Raw genomic sequence first — 26,080 nt, forward strand, 5'->3', positions numbered from 1 at the left:
AGACAGACAGAGAACAACAGATGCTCTTCCCTATGCTTTCCCTGTACTTTTATCTCCTGACCAGCAAACCACCTTCGTGCGTCACCTGATGTGACAAGCACCTTCTTTTCAGCACTATGCCTGACAGTTCACTATCTCAGTGACAGTTGGCTTTTCTTCTGTTGGTCTAGCCATATCTGAATAAAAACCTATGTATTAATGATTTATACCACTGGGGCCTGAAAAATGGGAGAAATTAAAAACAGAAAAGACAACAAAGAATTGAAGACACTTCTGAAAGAGAGGATGGATAAAACTGAAAATATTAAACACAAATGAAAACATGAATGTGTATACAAACCAAGAAATTTGCTGCAAAACAGGAGACAGGATCCTAATACTATTTATCAAGTTCAGTGCATCTGTTCTATTTCTATAAACTGAAATATACAACAAAACTCCAATACCAGGAGCACTGTATATTCATAATTATATACATCAAACAGTGTATATTCTAGTTAAGGAGAGAGATTCACTGATACAAAATTACAATTCTGTGTAAAAATTGAAAACAACAGCATAATTTGTAAATGACTCCAGTGATTAAAATGTTATTTTCAATGGGAGAGGTATTTTCCCTAAATAGAGCTCTGGAAGACATTGAAAATGTATTACCATAAAACTATTTCTTATGTTTCAAAATAATGCATGTTTTTCTAAACTAGTGCCCGTTTTCTTATTCTGAGTATTTCTGTTAATAACAACAAAAATTGATGGGATCAAATCAACATTTTGGTAAGACCTGCTCTTTGCTAACCAGACTGTGTGTCGACTGTTTCATGGGTTATTGTATTTTGGGGCTTCTCTGTGAGTGAACAGCATGGTCCCCATCTTGCACATGAAAAGCTGACCTTGGGGAGATAGAGAAATTTGCTCATATCTCCAATCAGGATTTATATGTAAGTGTCAGCCCCAAAGCCAGTGGCTTTCCTACCACTGAAAACTATCTCCACCAATAAAATCACTGTCTGTGCTTCTGTAAAATAAAGTAATAGAAAGCTCTTTTCCACTAACAACTGGGAAATACCGACTAGAAATTTTATATCTAAAAAAAATAGTGCTCTTCATAAAGTTATTATTCTCTGCCTTTATTTCACTAGCCTAAAGACTTTCAAGTATGACCTAGCATTTATGACGTCTGTCTCTTCCTCCACTTCTGCCTCCAGGTCAGACAGTGCACTTAGTTCTTGGTTGCTTTTTGCCTTTCTCTGTAGTCTATCTTTCTAATTACTTCCCTTATTTCAGGGAGCAATCCTTGCATTTCATATTCCAAAGTGCCTTAAAGCATTGTCTATTTGATAACCGTTTTTGTTTCTCTGCTTAAATTGTGGACTATTTCCTCTAGAACAAAATTCGAACTCTGTAGATAAAATGGGAAAATTTCTGCAAACACCCAAATCCACCGCATTTCTATGTCATTCCTAGAATGGTTATTTCTGTCTGACAATGGAGCTCTGGGTCTTCAAATTATATGTAGCACCTTTTCCAGGAAGTCTTTTCTGTGCTCACCCAAGATGACAAAGGGTGTTAGTTCCTTTCTTTTGTGTTTTCTACTTTCCATACACATACTGTGCATCTTGCTGTGCTATAATTGTTCTACTTACTTATCCTCAAGAACAAGCCCAGTGCCTGAGTGAGATCTGCGTAAATGTCTCTTGTAGTGAAACTAATTTAAGGGAATTCAATTTATAGATAAATTGAGTTTTCCTTGTCTGTATCTGTTAATGATCTTTTTCTTGGAGGCTACTCCCCTCATCATTCTTCTCCTGACATATATTTTGCTTAAAAGAAGATAAGGAGTAAATTCTCACCAAGTGACTCCTTTTCTCCACTACTGTCTGCTCATCTTAGATGGACAGAGGTCATATTTGGTAGGTCAAGGTGGGGAGGAGGTAATAAGATGTTGGTTGGGGATTCTAGTGTTCTTCTGTCTGTTGGGAAAAATCAATGTAACAGCAGCACTGTTACTCTTGTAATACTGAATTTTAATTTTCCTGAGTTGTACCCTATCAGTCCATTCTCTATAGCTATAAGAAAATATTTAAGACTGAATAATTTGTAAAGAGTAGAGGTTCATTTAACTCATGTTTATGGAGGCTGAGAAATCCAAGGTATGACATTTAGTATCTGCTGACAGTTTCTTGTTTTGTCACAACGTGTCTGAAGACATTGCATGCTGAGACAGAGCTGGCATGCTAACGCTGGTCTCTTCCTCTCCTCGTGAGTCTGCAAATGCCAACGGGAAGACCCAAAGGTCCAACCTTGAAAAATCATTGAATTGTGAATTCTAGTATTAACTTTATAACACATGAATTAATGAGGACACATTCAAACTATAGCAGCAAGATATCAATTTTTTGCAATGGAAAATCACACTGTATGTACTATCATACTGTAATCTTATATACATCTGGCATCATTCTGTGCTACCTCCTTACACACAGTCCTTGTCTTCCCTAGGGATTATGATCTCTCATCTCTTCTCCATGTTCAGCATCTACACAGTAATATAATTATCTTTTAATCTGGGCAATGTCTCATTTGTTATATCTGTAAAAATTTAGCCATGTGAAAATGTAACACTTCCAATATACTCCAATAAGAGTTGAAGATGATTAAATAGTTGAGGAAAAGCAGTTATGCAGTAGAGTAGAACAAGATAAAAGCAAATAAACTAGTAGAGGATATGTGCTTTGTTTCTTTCACTATATATTATAGTGGGTATATTATCACTTCTTTCTTTACGGTACTGGCTGCCCATTTGAAAACAGTTAAATGATGAGTTTTACACTGTATATATTTTACCACTATAAAAACCAAAATTACTATAACATAGAAGTCAAAATCTTGGATTAAACAAACTATTGATTGGTATTAAATTCTAGTACAAATGTTTAACAAGATATAAAGATATATATATATATATATATATATATATATTTCATCTTATGAATTATTTATTTTACATGATCACTGGAACAAAGCTAACGATTTCAACTTCACTTTTAAAAGCCTAGAGATAATTCTTTCTTATGAATGGAGATCTCTGTTAAAGCCCAAAATTTCATGTCATATTGGGACAGAAGTAAATTCCTAGACCAGTCCAGACTTCAAATCAACACTGATTACTAAGGTGGCATCTGGTCTTCAATACCATCCAAGCATGAACAATTCATTAAACTAAAACTTGATGGTAAAACCAAAAGGGCTCTGGTAGGTAGAGGACTCTGTAATTTATTTGTGTAGCCAAACTCTTATTCTACACAGTTTTAAGTATGACATTAAAAATCAAAGTTCAAGGCTGTAGCGCAAACCAAGTGTGGAGTTTTAGGTTTAGAGGAGAACAACAGTTACAAGAACAGCAAAAACTCTGCTCATTTACAAATGAGTCAATTAGAAAACAAAGCAGCAATGCTCAAAAGTAGGGCTGTCTATATAGTGAGAACCCTCAAACAGCAATAAAGCTACACACAATGAATCTGCATACAGAGATTTTATCAAATTTTAAAAGAAAATGACTTCAGACAAAGATTTTTGATCTTCGAACAAAACAGACATGTTCAGATTTAAATCAAATTCCCAGAGTAATCAACTTCTGTTTTTCAGCAACTAGAAAGTGCAACCTCAAAGAGCTCTACTGACATTTCTAATTTCTTCATTCTAAATAGTATAAAACAGAGCAATCTAGACTATGTGGTCATTGGGTATTACAAACGGTTTCTCTAACGCTATGCCTAAATCATATTTATGTTCTTTCCAGATAGCTTTAGTGTAATATGCAGCAATGTTTATCCTGATTGAAATTGTAATCAATCACCAGTGCTCTGTTGTGAAAATCAGTTGGCATGCAGTTGAAACAATCCATAGGTTCTAACTTGAAAATCCTAGGAAAAACAAATCTGAATGTATTAATCCCAGTATTATAAAGATCTGCCCTATAAAGAATTAATGACTATCCTAATACAAGTTTTACCTTTCTTGAGCTTACTGGCCTGTAATTTATGTCAATGACAGCAGCTGTGACTTCATCCTGGGATTCAAAGGCCACATGGCTTTACCTGTGGGCATACCTTTTTCATTACACTTTAAGCACACTGAGCCTGGGACAACTTGTTAGCCATAAAATAATCTAAAATCTCATCAATAGACACAGTAAAGACCATGTTCTCAACTTTAATTACTGTAGGTCCTAGTTTTCCAAAACTAGACACAAAGCCATGAGGACCACCAATATGAATTGGGCCAGGGTCAGATCCAAAGGCTGGTGGCCTACTCAAATCCCTGGGGGCACTTCCAAGACAAAGAGGGCCACTTCCAAAGGTAGGGGTGCCATCTAAAGTACCAGGGCAATTTCCAAAATTCTGAGGCCACCATGCAAATCTTGATGGCCTACTTAAATTACTTGATCCACCTCCAAAACCTGGAACTTCTAATTCTAGACCATGCAAATCACTGTGACTAACTGAAGGTTTACCAGGCTTAGCATCACCAAAGGCCTCTTCTAACCCTAGAGAGGGGAGAAGTTCAAAAGTATTTGAACCACCAAAATTATCTGGAAAGTTAAATGGAAGACCATCATGGCCTCCTTTGATCCTACTGTCACGAAGTCTTGCTCTTCACCTTCTGCACTGGCATTCCTGGGGTGGGCATTCCTGCACCAGGTCTTCCCACCCTGGGCATTCCTACACTGGGCACTCCTGTACCAGGCCCTCCTGCATTGGGCATTCCTGATCTGGACATTCTAGTACCAGGCATTTCAGCTTTGGGCATTCATAGTACTGCAGGATTATCTGACACAGGCATCTTTAACCCCTTTCTTCCTTGAGCAGGGGGAATTTTTTCAGCTTCCCTCAGATCTTCTAAGGTACCTACATGAACAAAAGCTTCTGTACCATTAAGTTTTTACGATGTAAATGTTCAGACTTATGTGCAACATCTTCATTTTTAAACTGAACAGATACCTGTCCTAGACCTTGGCCCTTGTTATCAATAAGAACATGCACAGCATTTTCATCAACTGAGATTCCTTCAAGAAACTAAAGAACATTCATCTTGGTAATGTTGAATGGAATATTTGTTTCATGGACACAGACTTAGGTAGAGTTGACATCTCCCTCTGGATTTATATCATTTCTGGAGCCTTTTCCAAATTGTTTCTATCTTTTCTAGCATATCTTTCTTAGTAATTGGATGAACTTGAATACAGTGATTGCCCACATATTGTTTATGGCAATACAGAGCAGCCTTATAGTCAGCCTCATTCCTGAACTCTATGAAGCTTTCATTTCACCAGTTGCTTTCTCTTTGCGTCACTGTGCTACATAAATACTGTCTTCACAATATCCAACTTAAAAAAAAAAAAAAACAGTGACATGTTTGTTTTTGCTTCAAATGGTAGCCTTTTTAAGTAAACACAAAACACAAAGACCTTGACCTTTTCTTCTCGCTGGGAGATTTTGACCTGGGGAGTGTCTGAAGAGGGTGATGGGTTTGTCCAGGAAGCCTAATACTTTGCTTAAAAGTGATATGGTCTCCAGCAGCAATCCATTGTCTTTCTGTGGCAGTGGGTTAACTTCCAAGAGAAGGTCAAATCATTAGGATTCTGATTCATTTCAAAGCTTCAAATGTATCTTGTGGGGATAGAAACTTGACAAATTTATTCCCATTATTTTGACCTACATGATCTTTTAATAAATACACTGCACTAACATGGAACCCTTGGGAAAAGTCTATGGCATCATTTTCTACTGCAGAAAAGGGCAATCCATGCACACTGACATCCAGACCATCGAGATTGATGGGAAATTGTTTCATATTGTTTTGCGAGTTCATCTGAACAGGATTAACAGGATTCAATGGACCCAGAAACATAGGTTTCAGATTGTTGTTCAGATTTATAGGTGCTCCAGAGCCATTCATTTCAGCAGGTAGAGATGCCACAGGTGGTGGATTCAAGGATGGCATGCCTGACATGGGTGGCAGGGGGTTCATGGGCAGCACAGAAGGGCCTGAGAGAATCAGGGGGACAGTAGGCACTGGAGACAATGTACTGGAGGAGGAACTGGTACTGGGGGCATGGATAGCATCAGTGGCAGAGATGGCATTGCTGGTGATAGAGGGACTGCATTCATTGGAGAGGCTGTACTTGGAATAGTAGAGCTAACATTGGGCTCCCAAAAGAAGTTTCCATACTTTGAGGAGCAGTTCCTATGTTGGATGAAGAAAATGTCTGTGTATTTTTATGTTTCTTTCATGAACACAAGTGGAAGTAGTAACTACACTTGGTGAAGAATTATTAAAATTGGATACAGGTGTAGGCAAGTTTACCTTACCACTCACTCCTGAGCTAGGTGGTGGTTTGGATCTATTAGCATTTGCTGATTGTATATCTAAATTGGAAGTTTCAAAACGCCTATGACTCAGTTCAATCATATTCTGCATTTCTGTTTTACTACTCAACAATAGTGTTGCTTTTAACCCTTTAATTGTACTACCTGTGCACATCACGCCAAGCCTTGCATCTTCATCCATGACAAAAACAGTGAAAGCCTCACCCAGTTTACCCCTGCAAAATGCATGCTTCCTCAGGCATGGCCAATCCGGAGAAGAAGAGGCGAATGTCCATAGTTCCCACCACAGCTGGGAGAACTTGCGAACGGATGACCACAGCCATGCTGCACTGAAACCACATACACCTGAGAAAACAAGAGATATATTTTGTAAACAAGAAGTAGAGGCCAAATCAATCCCATGAGCAACCAGTTAAAACCAACTTTTAGACAGGGAGAGCTTGTGTACCCAGACAGGTACTATTCCACTCTGCCCTGCACTGGCCCACTTCAGTGCCTCTGCCCCATGGCCCACGCAAGCTGAGTGGCTTCCTGGAGCCCAAAGCAGCAACTACCTCCTTCACCCTTTCCATAGCATAGCCGCCAGCCTAGATTGTCAAGTAAATTATAGGTATCAGTTCATGTGAATTAACAATTTGACTGGATTAACAGATGCAGGGACAGGTAGTTATACCATGGGTGTGCTGGCACAGTAGTTTTACCCACTAATCTTCATAGCTGAATGTTCTATTAAAAGAAAGACATGGGTCATTGGGGTGTGCTTTTTATTATCATTTCTTAAAATATCAGCCAACCTCGTAAATGCAACATGATATTTTATTGTGTCTTTGATTTGCACTAAAAATTCATAATAACTGTCTTATTTTATGATGAAAAACTGGAAGCTTTTCCTGCAAAAAGTAAGGCAAGGATGCCTGTTTTTACTACTTCTATTCAGTGCAGTAGTAGAAATCTGAGCTGGAACACATATTCTTCTGCCTATGTGAATCACTAATGTAAACTACAAATGAAAATCAGATCTGTTGAAGTTTTGATGTTGGAAAAGCCTAGCTGGAGATGCTTTAGTCCATCCTGCTTCAGCAGCTGACGCGTCCTCCTGAGAACGGGAACTTGTGGGCTGTGCATAACACATTCAAACCTCAGCAGCGCCTGAACCAAATTTGCAAAGAAATTTATGCTTGTGTATCTTATCTTTAATACACATACTGAAAATCCATGTAAATTAGAAAGATCCTTGGACTAGGATTCATCGGTCTTTTGCCCACACTTCCGTCGTTAAAAACATTTGTGTCCTTTACATAATTACTATCTCTGAGGTGGTGAGTTTTACCTGCAAACTGGAGAGGCCCTTCCACTTTAACTTTGAAAAGTCCATGATCTACTACTGATCCACCCCGAAGTGAGTGACAGTAGCAAGTCAGCCAGATTGATTCACAGTTTGCAAATCACCTATTTTAAGTATTGTTAACTTGTTTAAAAAAAAAAAAAAAACCTTACACTTAGTATAGAAACAATTAACCAGTGAGTGCTAGTGATTAACTTTTAGCTCATTAGCTGGATTGCATTTATAAAAGGTGGTATTGCATTAGAAAAGATAAGTGATTGAATTTTCTTATCACACATAGATAATGTTTCCTAAATTTTTGATGCAATGATTAAACATACCACACAGAGTATACAGTGAGACTTGATTCCTCCCTTCTGTCCATATGGGCTCTAGTATAGAATACTGTTTACTAACCTCTCCTTGACTGATGCTTTTTAATAAAAGACCCCATTCTTAGGACAGCCTAATCCTCCCTTTCTGCCTTTCACACCAGTAGCTGCATTCTATTCAGCTTTGAGGCAAGGCTTACCTGCTCCCACATCTGAACAGTGGTTCTATGAAAGCCATGCTGGCTTAGAAATCCAATTTACTTCCATTTCCGTCATGGGGTAAGAAATATGACTACATACTTGGCTTACTATAGCTTTCTTCTCCTCCTACGTGTAGCGTAATGATAAAGCATTTCTCCTCTGAACTTTGCATAATACATTTCTGGGAATATGGCCCAACAAAGGCGTTTTATTTATTTATTTTTTTTACCTTGTCTGTAACACTCTGAACAGCTGCAAGTGGCAGAACTGGTATTGTGTTCAACAAAATTTACAATCATAAGACTTAGTTTTATGTTTACTGGCTTTCAAGGCCTAAGATCTTTGGAAGATACCCTACTTCCAGTTTCATGTATAGTATCTGGACCTGGACAAGTGCCTAATAGATCTTAGTAGTCACTATTCTACAGAATATCTGCAGCTATCAGCAATAGAACTAGTTAGGGTTTGCATTTCACTGATTATTTATCTTTTTTCCCTGATTATTTTAAGTGGTGGGCTGCTGGGAGGCCTGCTATTCATTATACCTGATGTATAATTCTGCAAACTGTTCTTTGTCCCATCCTGTGGTGCTACTTGGTAACATAATTGCTCTTATTTTGAATACTTTTCTTTTTTTTTTTTTTTTTTTTTTTTTTTTTTTATCGGTACCGGGGATTGAACTCATGACTGCCTGCTTGCAAGGCAGATGCTTATGCCGCTGAGCTGAATCCCCAGCCCCTATTTTGAATACTTTTAAGAAAAATTTCTTAACGAATGACAATAGTGAGTTCTGAGCTGCTCTTTGGGTACATTAGTATATTTTTGTTTTGTTTTGCTTTTTTGTTTGTTTGCAGGATTATCTTGTTCCTAAATTTTTGTCTCTCATTTTGCTCACAGCACAACATGGAAACTAAATTTCATTAAGTCGCTGTTTCCATTCATGCTTATTCAAAGCGGTGCATGTTTCTGGACCACACCCTAGGAAATTCTGATTCACTGGCACAAGGTGGAGTTTGCAAGTACATAATCTGAATATAGTCCAGAAATGAACATGATGTGCAACTCCGATTAACAAAAGCTGAATTAAATCAGGGCAGAAGGAGAGCATAGACTATTATGAAGCTCAGCAGGTTTCTCAGAATCATTTTTGATTTTTGAACATTTGCACACAGTTTCATAGAGATGAGAATAGAATTTTAATTCAGGTTATATTTCCATGGGAACAAGAAACCCGGTGCTCCTTCATGTTTGCAGATATCTGTAAAATGGTATTGTATTGTTCACCTCCAGCTGCTGCAATGCAGTACACACTACTGAAATTAATTTGCTGCTTCTCTTTGTCTAAAATAGAATACAGTTTGCACATTTGTAATGACACTGAATAGTGTGTCTGTGCAAGGTTTTCCATCTCAATGGATTATCCTCAAGAACAGAGGATTTTAGGGCTGATGTCGACCTCTTTGATTTTATAAAGAAAGAATTGAAAGAGTTGGTGAATAATGACTTTGTCTAAGGTCACACATCTGGGTGGAGTATTTCCTTATAATATGTTTAATTAGCTCCTATTTTTTCAGAACAAAGAAACTAATACATTTAACCAAAAGTAGCAAAAAGAAAAAAAATAATTGGCAAAGCACAATAGAACTATCTGAAAATTTCAAAGAATACAGCATATTTATTATAATCCATCATTCAAGATACTTTTCTTGTTCCTTTGCTTTTGTGTAAATCCTCTAATTAAAACCTATTGCAACTTGTAAAATGCAAGGCACAACCAATTCTGCTATTTCCCTTCAGTTCTCCAGAAGAACATCTCATCAATCACTGTTCAGTCACCACAGATTAGAAAAAGCAACTTGAATTTTCAATTTCTAACCAATATGTGAAACCTGTAAAATATAAAGTAATAAATGGAATACCTGGTTTTAGAGTCTTTGATCTTAAGATTCCTTTAAAATATCAAAAGTATTTTTCCATTCCAAATCAATAAGGTGATACACACCTACCCTATTTAAGAAATTTCTGCTATATTCAAGGGATATCTTTGACTTGATCTTATGCACTCATTTTATGATGCATTTTGGTTCATTATGCATTTGTTATTTCACATTTTGTTCCTTGTGAGAATTATCCTATAGTCTTGTCTTTAGGAAGTACTAAATATCAGGTGACCTACGTGTTTCCTAAGAAACTTGTCTAATGGTACCTTCTGTGGAAGCTTGGGGTATGCAACTGGATATGTATCCCAGTTACCATGGAAACAAAAAAGCACAATTGCGTATTTTATGTTTGCTTTAAGATCTCAAACCAGAAAACAGATAGCAGGAATATCCTTAACTGAACACAGCCCTAATTCTATTTTCAAATATGACTGAATTTCCCCAGACTTTACATAAAAAGCTCTGAATTAGAATATGAGAAAAGTCAACAGAGATGAGTCTTTTTTTTTTTTTTTTTGGTGTAACACAAAGACTTTAGAATCAGATTATTTATCACACATCTATTAACTAAAAGGCAGGTCAGGTCATATCTCATCTATATGATGAGTTAGTTCATTATTTGTGAGGTAGACCTTACTCCTCTTTTGCTGCTACAGATCTGATGATAGGAAAAACTCTGGAGACTGAAGTTTAAAGCTTCCATAAATCAAAATATCTCAGTTCAGCCATTAGGGTGGTGCAGCTTATGTATCTATTTTTTTCATATTTATTTTCTTCTATTATAATGAATTTAACATTTCCAAGGTAATGGCATGGGCATAGAGGCATCTAATATGGAAAACATGTAAGTCAAGCAACACCCTAAATTACTGGTAATGAATCACCTCTCCTACATTTTCCTGGTTCCAACAGTAGGCCTGCTTTCCATGCTGTGAATTCATTGGCAGGTTCATAGAGCTTTTTATATTTCAAGAGCCCAAGCACAATGTAGGTAGCACGGTTGGGGCTGATGGCCCTCTCCCTTCCACTCATCTGAACCTGAGCAACAGCCAAGGGCCAATCCCATAATTTTCATCCTAATGTCTACTACCTAGAGATGGAGATAAAATGCATTTATACCATATTATCTGGCATGACCTATAATAACTTGTTCCACCGGAGTTCACTGACGTTTATGTATGTAGACTTTATCTGACACATCCAATTATAACAGAATGAATTATGGGAAAGGACATGCAAAATATATATAGGTGACATGACTCAATACTCTATCAACCACACTGTCAGTCATGCTTTGGAAGACCCAATGGGAGATGACCTAGATGCAGACTACACCCTACATTTTAAATTCTTAAAAAGAGCACTTTGCTTTCAGCCTGCACGAGCCCACTGCTCTGAGCACACTGTCTCCTAAGTAAATATTAAAATTTGCTGTTTTTTCCTTACTGCTACTTAGCACATCCAGTTCTTTCTTTATCACACATAAAATAAAAATCTATCTGGAAACCTATCATCCACAGCAACAAGCATATTGCTGAGCATTATCTTATCTCTTTGATTACCTACAACTATCCAGGCACTCTATTGAATGCTTTTATGAAATTCTTCTTATTTAATTGGAAAACCTTGTAAGCATTGTTGCAATTTAAAGGCAACAAATGTGGAAATGTTATATACTTTGCAGAAGGTCACAGAACCAAAAATGGTAGAAATGGGATTCAAATATGTGTCTGTCTTTAAAATTTTGTCTCTAATCATGTGTCACTTGCCCTCTGAAAACACAGCTCAGACATGGCACTGCTGGGAGTTGCTAGAGACTGTAGGAAGTCTTGGTCACTAGGAGAATGCTACGGAGAGGGACTGAGGGACTGCCAATCACTTCTTTCTCTCTTCTGTTCCAGGCCACAAAGTAAATGAGATTCTTCTACCACACATGCCCACCATGATGCCCTGTCTTACCAGAGGCCCAAAGAAAACAAGTACCTGACCATGGTCTGAAAACTCCAAAACTGTGAAGCAAAACAAGCCTTTCTTTTCCTACATTCATTATCTTATGGATTTTGTTATAGTAATGGAAGGCTAAGACGTAGAAAATAGCTTTAACTTATTTCAGAATGTTAACTTTTACACCTCTCTTAATTTTTAAATTTCTAGTGCATGATCACTTAATTGCATTGTTCAACTTTGAAAGAATAAGTAAACCTCTTCTAACGGGTAAGTTTATAAAGTCAAAGACCTTAAAAATAACAAATAAAACATTCTACATTGCAGTCATTATAATGATTTCCTTCTGAATCTGCTTTGAGCAGTAATTCTCAGTATTGGCTGCCCAAGACAATCATAAAGAGTTCATTAATTAAACCAACCAACAACAACAGTTAAACCAAACTATACTGGCTTCAACCAACCTAACGGCTATTTTGATGCTAGTTGTGAACTTATGACCCATGTGCCTCAGTGGGCTGTTTGTGTTATTGAAAGCACCAAAAGTTTTGCTATCACTGCCCTAGGTTTCTCTGGTTTTTCTGAAGTCATCCAGTACTCATACGATGGAAATCCTACTTTCAAAAATGTTCACAAATAAAGTTCTTTGCTTCTAAGTTGACAAATTTGGAAGCAAGTTGAGTTACTTGACAGTTATTTTGTATTTACAAATGGCCAAGGTAAGGGAATTATGAATATGAGAAATGCTTACCAATTCTTTTAATTCTTCATGTAACATAAATATCTGAGGACTAAAATGTAAGAATATATAATTGCCGAAGGACAAAGAAACATGGATCAAAATAAAATTAAAATGGATTTAATTTCATCAAGTACACTTCTTCCTTTGACAATCATGCACTAATTGCCATAGAAATTTTGGATCCAGTGATTTTTAATTATGTATAAACATTTATTTATGACTGTAATTATTTTGTGGGGCACAGATTTTTACTCCTTATTTCAAGGTTCAACAAAATCAACTACTTAGACATATTTTGTCATCAGTATACATGAATATGGATTGTCATCGGTAACTTCTATAGGGGATTCAGAACCAAAAATCAATAAACAGATCTCATTGTGATGTGTTAGTATTAGGGATAAATGTATACCTTGGAAATCTCTGAGACAAAAAGATAATGACAACATACATACTCCCTGATTTTCAAGACACTGTTAAGAGATGTTAAAGACACAGTTATGGAAGTACAAAATACATAAGGAGAATATATATTTACAGATCACATATCTAACAAAGATGTTGGATCAAGAACATTTTTTAAAACTCTCAAAAGTCAGTAAGACAATAAAATCCATTAAAAATGAGCAAAGTATTAAATGGATATTTCCACAAAGAAAAAATACAGATATAAAACAAACACAGTAAAAAATGTCCAACATCATTTATCATTAGGGAAACTAAAAATACAATCACAAAGAGATATACTAATTTACTATGAAAAGACCTAAAATTAAGAGGTTGATAATATTAAGCTCCAGCTAAGCTATGAAGAAACTGAAATTTCATCAATTGCTGGTAGGAACATCAAATGATGCTGTTATCTTTTAAAAGAGTTTGGTAACTTGCTAACTTTAAGTATTTACTTAACAAAAGTCCCAACAACTTCACCACTAGCTAGATATTTACCAAAGTGAGATAAAAGCTATGCTCACACAAAAAATTTACACAAATATTTACAATCAGCTTTCTTCATAATTGCTGCAGATTGAAAATCACCCCCATGTTTTTTTAGTTTGAGATCGGATAAATAAATCTGGTAATCTACTAATAGAATGGCTACTTACTAACATGTAAACTACTGGTAAGTATGAAAATATAAATGATTCTTAAATGTGTTCCACTAAGTAAGGAATCTAACTTAGTCACGGAACTTAGTGTTCCACGAAGTCACGGAATTAGAAGGTTACATTCTGTTATTAGGTTTATATGATATGCTGAAAAGAAAACAAATCTATAGGTTAAACAGATGAGTGGCTACAAAGGATTCAGGGTTGATGGAGTGATTGATTACAAAGGATCAAAGGGGAACTTTGTAGAGGAAAGGAATTCTGTAGAGTTTGCCCTAGTTTTCATACAGGATTGTTTATGGGATTATCTATAAATACCAAATTCATACATGCTAAGATCTCTTATATAAAATGGCACAGTGTTTTCATTTTACCTTCACTGATACATACTTCAAATCATCTTATTTATAGTATATAACATAATGTAAATGCTAAATACATAGTTACTATATTATTTAAGGAAAAATGACAAGAAAATAGCATGCATCTATCTGTTAAGTACAGATAGAAATTTCTTCACATATTTTAAATCTGTAGTTGGCCGAATCTTCAGATGCAGAACCTCAGATATGAAGAACTGACTGTATTTTGATGGTTTTTGTGGCTACATTATAAGATTGTGTTTATCAAAACTTGCAGATTTACGCTTAAGTAAAGAAAGTAAATTTTCCTGTAGTAAATTATACCTCGGAATTTTAAGTGAAAAAACAAACAAACAAACAAAAAATTACTAGTATCCATGGTATCATGAGCAGTTGCTTCTTTGGTGAATATGATTCTGAATAAATACACGCAGAGAAATTGGCCCACATCAATTTAGCTCTTCTTTGCTTTCAACTCAGCCTCTACACACTAATGCCCTGAAAAGAATTCTGCCCGGTGCTGACTCATTCGTACTGAAACATCTAATTTCCACAGAACTTAGTTTAACTAGAGACATGGAGTAAACAGAAGGATGTGTTTAGGATATTCCCTAGGATATTTAGCCCACAGAAATATAGCAGCTAAAGCAAGGACAAATAGTGCTCCATCACTATGGAAATGACTTAGGTCATACACAAGGAAGAATTTCCCCTATGCAAGTGTGATGAGACATTAGAATGGTCGGGCTTTCCAAGACTCTAGTAAAACAATAAAATGATTTGACGTTCGTGAATTTTGTCACTTAGTTACTGAACACATCCTAAGCACAAGACCTCAGGCTTACTGATCTAAAAGAATAAAGTAAAAGAACGTCTATCTTCTATTAAGGGAGAAAAACTAGAGTATTTAGTTGCAAAAATCTACATGCAGGTAGCTCAAATTATTGCTTTAGAAGTTCTGGCTAGAAACAAATATCATTTGTAGAGATTCATTCCTTCCAGTAGAATAAGTGTTGCAATGGCTTTCAGATAAGTATGCATTCAGTAATTAAAGATGCAGCATGATCTGAAATGTCAGTGGTTCAAGTCTATGAGGTAACAAATTCTCTAAGAGCCATGCAGACCAATTAGAAGTAGAAATAAATATTTAGTCTTTTTCATAAGACAGTTTATTTCACTATCTCTTTAATTAGGAAATAAATAGAAATTAGTGCACTTTACCAGTTACCATTACACTACCTACTTTCCCATAAATTCTGTATAGAAACTTCCACACATTCACAAATATAAGACTGTGAGATTAAAATGTCCTGTGATATGCTGTTTCATACAAAGCTATCTAATGCATTCTCTTGGATCCTTCTTTATGTTCTTTTGAAATTACTTTTTACATAAACATAAATTATGTAGTTAAGTCAATTAATGTAGAACATAAAGCAAATGAGAGTCCTGAATTACTGTTTATGGGCATGCTTTTTTGTGTTTATGACTGTATAATTCTCAAAGTGCAAGCTTGTAGTGCCATCACTTCAGGAATCTGGAAATATTCTGGTATGTGCTGTAAAGAGTATAGCATCCTTGTTTACGTGAAGGTGTGAGCTGAATTCTAACAGATACGCAGCAGCCCATGCAGTCTGTCTTACTTAACATTCATCTCATGGCTGCCAGTGGGCACACTGTTCTATTCTCATTCCACAGTCTTTTTCCACTTATTCAGGCTTCTGTTGGCATTTTGGAAGTAAAGCATGATATACTGATGTTCTAGACTGTAGTTAACAAATACCCTTAGTACTCTGGGTTCATTTGAGATTAAGGCAGGCATGATGGGTTAAAAGAGGAAGGATATTTCCATGTGCTAGGAGTGGGCTGAAAAGGTGCTTTACTGTGTCGCTGATGTTACCACAATAAACTATAGGGACAGATAATAGTATCCTCACCATATAAGCAATGCAGCTGCAATTAACAGTGTGATTTGAGAAATATCTAAAAGGATCAGAAAGATTTTCATCTCCAAAATGGCACTAATCCATCTTTCCATTTACATTCCTAAGCTACTTGCCTCCAGAGAGACTCTTTCAGTCTGAGGTCATGTTTTGTGGTATCACCCATGAAGGACATATTTGCTACCATGACCTGAGAAGCTTGCAAGTGTAGATTCTTTATCCTACTTGTGTTACCAGATTGCTGGAACTTGAGACTTGTAGATAAGATATTGGATTTTAGTAGCTACACTGTATTCTTCATTTTCCTGATGCTTTAATTATATATTTAAAATAATAATGTGACCATAATAATACAAAGTGAAAAGTTGGTATAATATGCTTATGCTCAGTCTCAGTAGTTTTTAGTATAAAAATAAAATAAATATATAACTTATTATTTACCTATATATTGTGATAAGAATGTGTGTTTTTAATAGTTCTATATTTAATGTTGTCTTTGAGAATAAAAAACATTAGACTATGGGATTTTAACAAAGAATAAATGACACATAAAATCATTAAAAATTTAAAAGTACACATATATTAAATACTTAATGGTTAGTATTATTAAAATGAAACATTAAATATGAAAAATATTAATTGCCTGACCTGATAGTTTTGAACTTCATTTCTCAAAATATCCTAGATGTAGCAAACTTTTTTTGAGTTTGGTTTAATTGCTAGAAAGCATCCAGTATATCAACCTGGGAATTAGAACACATATCACTTCATGTAACCCAGTTTCCTCTTTCACCAAGGAAAATATTTTGCTTTCTTGGTTTGATTTCTAATTTCTAGTAAAAATCGACATTACTGGTGCTAAGTAATATTCATATACAAAAAATATACAAATACATGCAAATAACTGATTTTGGGGTTTTACAAGAATAAAAAATGATGTAAGAAAATTGCTTTACAGCAAATCATATGCTTTTAAGAATTTTTTTTTGTTAAGAATTTGTTTTGTTTTTGAAACTTGTTTTTTGAGATATCAGAATTATTTATATTTAGAACATTATGCCTAAACATTTATTGAGATTTATTTTAAATTCAAGAATGACTTATTCTAACCCGTAAGCAGACCCACGGACTCATACTGAAAACACAATTATCAGTATGACTGACTTACATGATCTTGACTAGTGAGCTGGTTCTCTTCTACCTCCTGTTTTTGCCTCAGATATTGTTGACCTTGACTTGTAACTCTGGACATTAGTTATTTTCTGTTCTTAGCTGACCTAACTGGTTGGACTCTTTTAAACTAGGATTGTTTCTATTTCCACTGTTAAGTCTTGCTTTTTGCAGAAGAATTATGATATCTTTTTCAGTGATTCTGATGTTTTTAGATGATTTTTCAAACTATTGATGTAAGCATTCATTTCCTGGGGAAATGAAGGAATTTCCACATGGAAACATTGTGCTCCACAAAAATAGATGGGATTCCAAGCAATAGTCATTGTGGATTAGAGAGCTGAAGGATCCAGTAGTTTCTCAGTCTGAGAACACAGAAGTTACAGAAGAAGAGGGGTGAAGGCTGCAGCTCCGGTCCACGACTGAAGGCCTGCAAGCTTACTACGCAGTTGCTGATATAAGTCTGCACTTAGCGGAGCTCTTGCTTCAGGTCTAATCTAGAGCAGGTGAAAATCTGTTTGTTAGGAATCTGCAGGGGATGGTTCCATCCTGGGGATTATTTTATTAAAATGAAATAGCAGTTATCAACGGACATAAATAACATTGCTGAGTCAGTTATAGCTGACATGTTAGAAAGTGAGAAATAAAACCTAAGAATTTGATTATAAATACATCAAATTTTAAAATTAAAATTTTTAAAGCAAGAAATATGGTAATGATAGGACTACCATAGAGTTTGCAGTACTTAGACTAGTAGTTCCTGAAATTTGGCTTCCGGACGAGCAACATCAACATCACTTTCTGAACCTGTTAAAAATGCTAATATTATGTTCTGTAACAATGAATCATGATAATCAACTCGAGTGAATTGAGAAATCCTTGTAGACTACTAAAGCACAGTGCTGTACAAAATGAGGGGGAAGACCCGCCCCAGAAGAAGGTAGCACCAAGCAAACAGCGTGTGCTCTGGATGGAATGAAGAGAAAAGAAGGAAGTGAGCCCATTTTGCAAGAGCTCCACTATCTGTGATTGCGTTTGGACATTAGCTTTCAGTTTTTCCAGGCTTTCAGTGTCAGTTCACATCACACCTGTAGCTGCTGCCAGTGAGACCATCTGAGTCACCTCAAAAACATGAGGTCTGAGAACAATCAGGCTGACATGAAACTTCCTAGGGCATGGCAACTAATGGTAACGTGCTTTTAAAACACTCTGTCCAAATAATTCCAACAGAATCAATTCTGGACTTATTAAGTCCTTTCTATGTGTCCATGCTGTTAGGTATCAAGACAGCTTAAAGGATGCACATTGGGAATGCAATTTATGAAGCTTCATTTATGACAGAAAAACTAACAATAGAATTGAGAATAACTAATTCATATAAAAACAATTGTTTATCAGTGCTTTTTATCCAAAACATTGGATAGCCAATGTTTTTATCCAAACATTTTTATCCAAAACATTACATAAATGTGAGCTCAGAAATTAATTTTGAGAGTCAAAATGCTTGTATCTTTTTCATATACATAATTTGATAACTTTCACTAGGAAGGAACACATTTTTAAAGACACAGAATCAGCCGGAATGAACTGGAGCTTTGGGAAACAGAGAAGTTTGGTGGTTACTACTGCTATGAGTCAAATATTTATCACTTTTCATGTTTCGGCAGTACTAGGATTGCACTTCCTGATTCTCTTTTGTTGGGAGGCCTACCAGTTTTCCCTGGGGGAAAAGACATATACAAACAGAATACTTTAAGGTTATTTAATAAAAATTTTATTGCTAGGTTGTAGCAGATTTCTCAGAACGCAATAAAAGCCCGTGCAAGCAACAGGAGAGAGTTATCATCCATAAACCTGGAGTGACAAAGGCCAGGGGAGTGGCTGTGCAACTTACGGAATTCAGAGAAAGTGGCTAGAGAGGCTGACTGACTGGAAATGCATCTGTGCTATTAGCATTTGACACAGAGAAGGAAAGAGACAGAAAGCGCCTTCATTACTTTTTTAATTGACAAGACGAAACACTCAACATTCGAAGTTAAGAGAGGAAAGGTCTACTTCACCTCACAGTTTGGAGAGATTTCGGTCCATAGTCAGCTGATGCCCAGGCAGGGCAGCATGGCATAGGGACGTGGTAGGGGAGAAACAGTCCATGACACAGTGAGCAGGAAGCAGCAAGCAGGAAGGCAGCAGAACCAGCAGCAGCAGCCAAACCTGCCCTTATGTTTCAGCCACCATCTCTACTTTTGGGGTGGTGGCACCCGTACACAAGATGGTCACTCTTAATCGCAGCATCACACCTTAGATCCAGCCAAAACTGAAAAATTCCACCTATGGCAGCATGAAGCTTTGTGGGGGGGAAGGGAACATCTAGACACAACTCATAACAGAGGAACAATCTCAGAAAAGAATGAGCTAAATAACAAATGTTACTTAAAGAAAATACAATAACTCAGAATTCATGAGATGAAGCCTTGTAAGAGGCAGATGATTCATACTAATAACTGCTGAGGGGTAAAACTGCAACAAATTTTGACTAGTCAAGTCAATTAGAATTAAGCCTTGAGGCAAGTTAAAGATTTGCATATGACTGTCATATTCATTGTAAAATCTCAGAATGAATTAAAGAATCCTAGAGCAAAGGGTCAAATAAGACTATGGTATCTGGGAAGTCTATTCATTTGAACAAAATCTCAGAGGAAAAGGAGACCACGCATTTGAGTCACAGCCAAAATCTGAAAAAGATTAAGTATTTTTAATTAAGCCAGAAAGAAAAAGAAGGTAGCAGAATATAAGATGTAATAAGGAAAAATAAGGAATCCAAGTAAGTAAGACTAGAAAACAGCTTTGGGTGTGTGTGTGAGGCTATTTGCACATGGAGGTGACCTAAATAGGGAGGAAATCTGCAAAGTTTTAAAGAGAGTTTTACTACCAAATAAATCATGAGCTTGGACTAAAACTCATGTGCTTTACTAAGAAGGTGATTGTAATTATCCTCCCTTGTTCTCCCACCATACATTAGATATAAAGTTTGAAGGCAATGTATCAGTTCACTGATCTTCAGATCAAAAGGAAGATCGACATACACACGCTTAAGGTAGAGATTACTATGTGTAACAGTCTCACAAAAACACATGTACATTTGAGACATTGGGCTGAGCTTGAGGCCAATACCGAGCGGCAGCTTGAATTTGAATCCCAGGGGGAGTGGGCAAGTCTTTGGTTACTGTAGAAGATGGTGGAGTTGAGTAAATTGATGGACACTGTTTTGAACTGTAATATGCGTAAATGGTATCTAGCAAAATATTTCTGGTTCTGCTTCTTGTAGGCACTCAGTAACTTTTCAGGCTTGGAGTTTTGACCGTGGCTGTATGAGATGTGACTAGTTCTGGTCAATGAGTTTTGTGGCAAAAAAATAAAACATGAAGCTAAGTAAAGTGATGCATACAGGTAACCCTAGCACCCTGGGCTAAAGCATAACAACAACTTTGAATCCAACCTGGGAAACCTAGTGACTTAGTGGGACAGTTTTTAAAAAAAAAATAAAAAATAAAGACAGGAGCTCAGGATGTAGCTCAGTGCAAAAGCCTGTGTTCAAACTTTAGTACCATGAAAGAAGAAAGAAAAGAAAGGAAGGAGAGAAGGAAGGAAGGAAAGAAGAAAGGAAAAGAAAGAAGTAAGAAAAGAAAAAAGAAAGAAAGGAAAGAAAGAGAAAGAAAGAAAGAAAGAAAGAAAGAAAGAAAGAAAGAAAGAAAGAAAGAAAGAAAGAAAGAAAGAAAGAGAAAGAAAAAGAAAGTAAAAGGGAACATGAATATTTTGTGGCGGCAAATTTCATTAACTGACACAAGATTCTTCAAAGTTCTTAAATTTCATCACTATGTCCAGCAATATTCTAGATCCCTTGGGCAGAAAATCCAGGGGAAAAAAAACAACCTTTACTCACAACAGGCTTGTGAAGAGAGTGAGAAATTACCCCACGGTGTTTTAATTATCTGAAATTTGGGAGACAGTATGTTATTGTAGCATCATGTAGTTTTTCTTAACTGATAAAAACAAAACAAAACAGATACTAATTCTTATGGGCAAGTAAGATTGGAATAGAATATCCTTTAGGAAAAAGACTATTTTTCCATCACTGATGCATCTTGAATCCACAATACTAAGTGAAATAAATCAGATATACAAGCTTAAATATCATAGCTTTTGTTATATGCGAAAACTACAGTACAAAAATAAGTCAAAAAACAAAATAAAAGATGGGCAGTAGGGAACAAGGAGACAGATCTTTTGTAAGTGGAAAAGATATCAAAAGAAAGAGAAAGAAGAGGAGGATGGAAAGGAGGCGTACAGGGTATCTTATGTCCACATACCAGGTGCCCAAATGAAGGTATTATTTATGAATTACAAACATACACTAATGAAAGGGAGTATCTTTCATCAACATCTCTCTAAGGTTAAGAAAGGAATTTATGGATCATGACTTATTAAAGATTATATAAACCTATTTTTTTATGCTTTGACTCAATAGAATTTTAACATGAAATTTCTTCTTTTCATTGTACAAATAAAATGTGATGTAGAAAGGAGTATATAATTTTATAAACAAACTTACTCATATCAGTTCTATAAAGATGACATGCAGTTGATTTGGATATGGAATTGTTAAAGACGTGTATCATGTAAAGCACTTTTGTATGGGCATCAACACCGGCCAAATATGACTTGAGCAGTCTGTATCTTTTGTAGTGCTCTCTGCACGAGATGTTCTCCTACACAGGGTCAAAATAAAAGTACGTCTCAGACAGAGTACAGATGAAGTAGATTTCTATCCTGTACTGATGCTTCATCTCTATTCATGAGAACTTCGGGGATGAGTTATAGAAAGAAAATGTTTCTTTCTGCCATTCTCTTTAAGGCTCAAAGACTCATTGGAATGCAGGACAGAATAAATAGCATTTCAAATGTGTAGGGGTAGGAAAAAGGCTTTTATTTCAACATGAATTGTCACAGAAGGAAATGAAGCTTGCTAAAAACTATCTGCGAGGGAAATATGACAAAGAAAATATTACAGTACTATTTTCCAGGCTTTATCATTATAATTCTTTTACTGATGCTATTATACTGACATTGTTGCAGAAATACCATAATTGGTCAATGTATTTGAAGTGCAGGTAGAATAATTTAGTATAAATTATTATGGGTAGTGCCATAAAATAATTTAGATCCTGCTTTTATTTCTTTCTTCATTGTGTCTCAGCTCATCACAAACTAATTCCTGTACAATTGGGAGAAATGAATATATGTGAATATAATGTCATAGAAGTTTATAAATGAAATATGTAAGAAATAGGTATTGATTTTTCCAACTATTTATCTTATGAATGTTCCAGGGGTAATAATTAAAAGCAAAACAATTTTAACATTACTGCATTTGATCAACTTTTTAAAAATTTGGAATGGCAAATACAGTAAGATTTTGAAAGTGAGGATTTCTATTTAATATTTGCTTAGGAGAAAACAAAAAAGTACTAGATCAACAATCATGTATTATTCAACATTAAATACTTATAATTTCATAATTTCAGCATGAAAAATGATGTTATTTAAATTATATCCAGAAAACAAAATATATCTGTATTTAATAAACTGGAAAAATATCTATGATTTACTATTAAAACTTTAGAAGTAAAGACTAGGATGTAGTGCAATAAAATTTTTGTAAAAGTTCTACACCCATCTACATATGGACTTTTATATAAATTTATGTGATATGTGAGATGTTTTTATGTGCACAGATACGTAGGTGTGTGTGTACAGATTAACTGTTTAAATTTTTCTCCTTATAGTGTTGCTTGTCACTACCACATGAGATATCTATGTGCTTTAAAAAAAAATAATAGAGAAAATGTAAATGGCTATAAAAGAGAATGTAAAAAAGGTCAGTGGGGAGATCAGTGGCCCTACTGGCTCTGTGGTTGCTGAGGCCTGCCTGTTTTTCTCCTGTGTTTTTGTTCCTCCATAGGCATAATTAAAATTATTACTTACAATATCAACCCGAATACAGACCTACGCATTACAGTTTTAAATTCATTCTTATTCGAAATGAACTTACAAAAAAAGTTTTACAAGAGCCGGGCGTGGTGGCTCATGCCTGTAGTTCCAGCACTTGGGAGGCTGAGGCAGGAAGATCGTTGTGAGTTCCAGACCAGCCTACACTACAAAGTGAGCTCAAGACCAGCCTGAACTGCACAGAGATCCTGCATCAAAAACACCAAAAAAAAAAAAAAAAAAAAAAAAAAGTCTTACATAAGTTTTTTCACTTTTAAAATCATTTAATGTTTTAAAGGAGCTTAAAAGTGTTCAATTATACAGAGAATATATTGTCTTTGTTCCCTTAAGCTTTGACAAAATATTTTATTCAGTTTATTCTCTGTAAACCATGAATGATTTTCACATTTGCCCTTTAGAATAGCAGTGTGTGTTATGAATATTTTTAGAAAATTATGCAGCTGTTTAAATAACAATAATGCATTTTCTTCAGCAATTTTTGCTCTTTTGAGTTTCACAAGCTCTAAAGCACACTTAATTTGGAGATTAGAACTTTGAATAACACAATTATCAGTGCAATTACAGACTGCTGTGGGAATTATTTATAAGACAAAGAATGAGGTCAGCACAAACTGTACACTGGGTTTCTGCAAAGAAGGTGTGGGTGACAGATGATGTGTGGTCCATGTGGAGACTGTTTACAAACTTTTTCATGTGTTTCGCGTTCACGCATTTGCAACAAACAGATTTTTTGCAAACCTACAATATTTCTTGTGCTGACAGTGCTAGTCCTACACAGGCAACCAGGGTAGACTTGTCCCTGCCTCATGGAGTTTTAGGAATGAGTCAAATATTACAGAAGGTTTCTCACCTGATCATTATTTACTTGCTGTCCCTAACTCCTTGATTCTCTCTTTTAATCCATAAAATTTACTAATAGAGGCTCCAGCTGTGACCGTGTAGGAGCCAGCTGAGGACTAAAATGTCTACTTCCTTTTGCTTTCAGCCACTGAATGATTCACTTACCAGTTGAGTTTGTTATGCTCATTTATTTCAGCTGTGCTTGTTATTATAATTATTCAAATCAATTACAAAACTAATAAGAATGCAAATAGAAAACTGTTCCTTAGGATTTAAGTAGAGTGTTTTGGAAAGAGTTGGTAAAAGAAAATTATGGAAAATAATCACAGAACCTAGCACTGGAGATCAGGAAATGCATCTCTGAGCAATTATATTGAGTCAAAATGGCAAGATCAAGGGGAAAACAAAGTATAAGTCATTTTGGGAATAGAAACAAGCAAAGGAGCTTTCCAAAATAGAAGGACTAGTATGTGAAATCTGTTACGTTTCTGAAAGACACATAGAGAAGTGAAAAAGTAAGGGCTTCCCTTACTGTGGCAGAAAATAATATATTAGGGACAGTAGGAAGGATGAGGATCTCTTTTTTGTTTCTAAGCTTGTTTTATTTACTTGTTTATTTACGTAATGGAAAAAAATAAAATTTCAAAGCAAAACAGAAGGAGAATACCAGTAGTTAGTACATTGAAGTGTTGTAGCAACTCCTAAAGGATATTAGGAAGACCTTGAAGGGTGCAAGGTGGTATGGTCAGACCCACCTCTGGTAAAGGTTGCACTAACTATAGAATATAGAACAGACTGAGGAGGGCAGGTGGTGCTTGACTGATCTTTTAGTTTACTTGAAGGATTCGAGGTAAAGAATGAGAAACTAAATTAGTTCAAGGGAGTGAGTTTAAAAGAAGTGGTGTATTTAAAAGACTTAGGAGGATGAATGTTATGCTTTTTTATACTATGTACATATACCTCTGTTTTCTGAGGCTAGGATTTGTAGGCTGGCGAACTTTAACTCCATCATACAACATAGCAAATTGGATTTTTATCGGGATAAATATAGGTATTTTTCTTTTAGTCCATCACTGTGTCAGAAGGAATCCTTTGTTCTTTTCTCAGGAAGAGATGAGAAGGTCATGAGATATACAAGTGCTCTATGATGCATCCCAAATTTATATTAATAAAATTTTTTTAAAAGAAAGTGAGTTGATTTCAGTCTGTGATAACTCTTGTTGCAATAGGAGCCAGAATATTTAGAAGGTAGATTTTCCCTTACTGTCTCCTTTATGGGCATAACAAGTCTGCCTTGATGAAATGTGGCTCACAAGCTCTGTGTGCAGCCTTTTCACAGTCGGATTATCTTTCTTGCCCTCTTACATGGTTTAGAGATGCACAGGGACATGTGCCATGCTGTGAAATCTCAGCACTTTTGCCTCTGTGGACTCCTTCTGCCATTAAAAAAAATAAAATTATGTTTTATGTCTGTGTTTGTATAAAGACCAATATAACTCATCCTTGATGATGCTAATTTTTAGTTCTTGTTATAAAATAAAAAACAGTTTTGTGGGTTTCTACATTTGTCATGGGCCTTCTGCAATTTGCCTGCTGTGCCTAATGCATGGATGGGCCCAGGTCATCTGTCTTTCTAAAGTGAGGAAGGAAATCCAGGCACCTAATCATTTTTTTTTTAAGCTTTTAACTTCTACCTGCACCTGTGCCTTCACAGCTCT

At 35.7% G+C, this 26,080-nt stretch overlaps 1 protein-coding gene and 1 pseudogene across 4 annotated transcripts in view; one reads left to right on the forward strand and one right to left on the reverse strand.

Annotated features, from left to right (window-relative positions):
• The window catches only part of LOC106025858 (histone H3.v1-like), a 311,126-nt gene that overhangs the window by 202,677 nt on the left and 82,369 nt on the right, over nucleotides 1-26,080 (forward strand). For 3 of the 4 annotated variants that reach the window (XR_010050198.1, XR_010050191.1, XM_063257486.1), the window contains one exon: nucleotides 12,088-12,993. The exons of the other annotated variant lie outside the window; for it this stretch is intronic. Coding sequence is in view for 1 of the 3 variants with exons in the window: in XM_063257486.1 (XP_063113556.1) it covers nucleotides 12,088-12,099 (12 nt within the window). In the remaining 2 variants the exon portion in view is untranslated. Of the gene's footprint in view, nucleotides 1-12,087; nucleotides 12,994-26,080 lie in introns of those variants that run through there. 4 annotated transcript variants of the gene reach the window in all.
• LOC100734689 (RNA-binding protein 12-like) lies at nucleotides 3,748-6,712 on the reverse strand (annotated as a pseudogene).

The sequence above is a fragment of the Cavia porcellus genome, unplaced genomic scaffold, assembly GCF_034190915.1.
Source record: "Cavia porcellus strain 051 isolate PalLab524CR breed Dunkin Hartley unplaced genomic scaffold, mCavPor4.1 scaffold_10, whole genome shotgun sequence".
Classification (NCBI taxonomy): domain Eukaryota; kingdom Metazoa; phylum Chordata; class Mammalia; order Rodentia; family Caviidae; genus Cavia; species Cavia porcellus.